We start from the raw sequence: 2,731 nt of genomic DNA on the forward strand, positions 1-2,731 counted from the left end.
TTGCCAGGGTGTCCCGCGGTGGGGAGGGGTCTCTGCCTGCCCCCTCCCACCGAGCCCTGCCCCCTCCCACCGAGCCCTGCCCTTGCTCTCCACAGGCCAGGGGAGAAGATCACGGTGGTGGATGACTCCAACGAGGAGTGGTGGCGGGTAAGGTCGGGGTCCTGCAAGGGAAAGAGGCTGCAGAGGTCAGCTGGGAGTGCCAAGTGCACAGTGAGGAGGGGACACAGCCCCCTGCAGCCCCCTGCAGCCCCCCTTAGAGCTGCCGTGTCCTCACACCCAGCCCCAGCCAAGCCCAGGCTGTCTGGCACAGGGGGGGTGGATCTGGGAGCAGGGAGAGGTCAGAGAGCTCAGCTCCAACCCTCCCAGCTCAGCCCCATGTGCTGCTCCCTCCCAGGGGAAGATTGGGGAGAAGGTGGGCTACTTCCCCCCAAACTTCATCATCCGGGTGCGTGCTGGGGAGAGGGTGCACAAGGTGACTCGATCCTTCGTGGGCAACCGCGAGATCGGCCAGATCACGCTCAAGAAGGATCAGGTGAGAGGGGGCTGTGTGGGCACAGCCTGTGCTCCTCCAGCCCAGCCCCCCACATCCAGCCCAGCCCCCCACATCCAGCCCAGCCTCCCCCTAACCCCCCATATCCAGCCCAGCCTCCCCCCCAGCCCCTCATATCCATCCCAGCCCCCCATCTCCATCCCAGCCTCCCCCTAACCCCCCACATCCAGCCCAGCCCCTCTCCAGCCCCTCAAATCCATCCCAGCCTCCCTGTAGCCCCCACATCCAGCCCAGCCCCCCACATCCATCCCAGCCCCCCATCTCCATCCACCTCATCCCCCACCCCACTGTGCCCTGGCCCACGCTGCCTCCCCCCCTCCCCCCCCCCCCCAAAAACCTCCCCCCCTCTGCCCCACACCTGGGGGGTTGCTGCCTCTCTGTGGGGTCCCAGCCCCCCTCACTGCCCCCCTCTCGCCCCCAGATCGTGGTGCAGAAGGGTGAAGAGGTGAATGGTTACGTCAAGGTGTACACGGTGGGCTCTTCCCAGTGGATTTCCTGCAGGAGATCTGAGGGGGGTGGGGGGCACTGACCCAGGGACCCCCCAAACCGAGGCCACGGCTGGTCCCTGACTGCAGGGAGCTGCTGGAGCCTGGCAGGGGGTGGCGATGGGCAGGGGATGCCCAGCAGTGGGGTCTCCAGCAGGACCCATCTCCCCCAGGACTGGACAAGGTCAGCGCTGTGGGAGCCTCCTGGGCTGGTTTTGGTGCCTTCAGAGACACGGGGTGCAAGGAGGGGGCACCCCCAGAGGCCACCCACATTCCCCCCCATGCCTGGGGGGGTGTCACTTGGGTGCTGGGTGCCTTGAGGGTGCTGGTTGGGTGCTGGGTGCCTTGGTGGGGGGTGTCAGGGTGGTCCTGGGGGCTGTGTAACCCTGTGTCTTGGCAATACACGTCTGCTCCTCACCCCCAGCGGCCCTGGCTCTGCTTTTGGGGGGCTGGTGGCGGCTCTGCCTGTGCCAGGGGGCTGCAGCAGCACTTTATGCCACATGGATTAGGGGGGAGGTTGGTTTTGGGGGGCTGGTGGGGGCTCTGCCCGTGCCAGGGGGCTGCAGCAGCGCTTTGTGCCACATGGACTGGGGGGGGAGGGGGTTGGTTTTGGGGGGCTGGTGGGGGCTCTGCCTGTGCCAGGGGGCTGCAGCAGCGCTTTGTGCCACATGGATTGGGGGGGGAGGTTGGTTTTGGGGGGGCTGGTGGCTGTTGGGGGTCCCGTTACACACCCCGAGCTGACGTGGGGGGGTCCCAGCCGGGCTCCAGCGGCACGAGGGGAAGGGGCACGACCCCCACACCCCCCCCCAGCCCCCGGGCGCTGGCAGCGGGCCCGGCCCGGCACGAACAGGGAGCGGCGGGTGCCGGGTGCCGGGGCCGGGACGAGTCCTTGGGCGAGCACCGAGCCCGGGGCAGCTGCCGGGGGCGGGACGGGGACGGGGCGGTACCGAGCGCGACGCGGCAACCGGCAGCCGGTGCGGGATGGAGCGGCTCGGCGAGGCTGCCCGGTAACGGCAACGCCCGGTAACGGCAACGCCCGGTAACGGCATCAGCCAGTACTGCCCGGCAATGGCCGGTAACGGTATCGGCCGGTACCGCCCGGTAGTGCCCGGTGCCGGGAACGCACGGTGCCGGTATCAGCTGATAACACCCGGTGCCGGTAACGCCCCGATACCGGTAACACACGGTGCCGGTAACACCCGGTTTCAGTAACACACGGTGCCGGTAACGCCTGGTGCCGGTAATACCCGGTAGTGCCCGGTTTCGGTAATACCCGGTGTCTGTAACACCCGGTGCCGGTAACACGCGGTGTCGGTAACACGCAGGTCGCCGTGTCTGGAACCCACCGGGACGGGCTCCTCGGTACCGGCGCCGGTGCTGCCACTTTCCCGCCACACGGGGGGCGCCGCGGGCGCGCGCCGGGGCCGTATGCAAACACATGCAAATGAGGCGGCGCGTGGCGGCAGCGCCCTCTGGCGGCCGCTCGAGGGGCGGCGCCTTCCAGCCCCATCCCGAACCCCCCCGCGCCGGGCCGGGGGGCTGCAGCCGGCGCCCCCCAGCACCGCCCGGACCGCCCGTGTCACCCGCCGCCGCCTCTGTGAACGGTCACGGGCGGGGAAGGAGCCCACGGGGAGGGACGGAGCGGGGGCGCTCGGAGCTGCCTCCGCGGCTCTGGGGGGCTCTGAGCCCCCTCCCT

At 69.6% G+C, this 2,731-nt stretch overlaps 1 protein-coding gene across 1 annotated transcript in view; it reads left to right on the forward strand.

The window, feature by feature from the left end:
* The window catches only part of STAC3 (SH3 and cysteine rich domain 3), a 2,257-nt gene extending 838 nt beyond the window's left edge, over positions 1-1,419 (forward strand). The window contains 4 exon segments of the mRNA XM_062015336.1: positions 96-147; positions 395-532; positions 972-1,020; positions 1,023-1,419. Coding sequence (XP_061871320.1) covers positions 96-147; positions 395-532; positions 972-1,020; positions 1,023-1,060 — 277 coding nt within the window. The 3' untranslated portion in view covers positions 1,061-1,419.
* The last annotated feature ends 1,312 nt before the right edge of the window (positions 1,420-2,731 follow it).

This window comes from Colius striatus, chromosome 26 (assembly GCF_028858725.1).
Source record: "Colius striatus isolate bColStr4 chromosome 26, bColStr4.1.hap1, whole genome shotgun sequence".
In the NCBI taxonomy this organism is placed as follows: domain Eukaryota; kingdom Metazoa; phylum Chordata; class Aves; order Coliiformes; family Coliidae; genus Colius; species Colius striatus.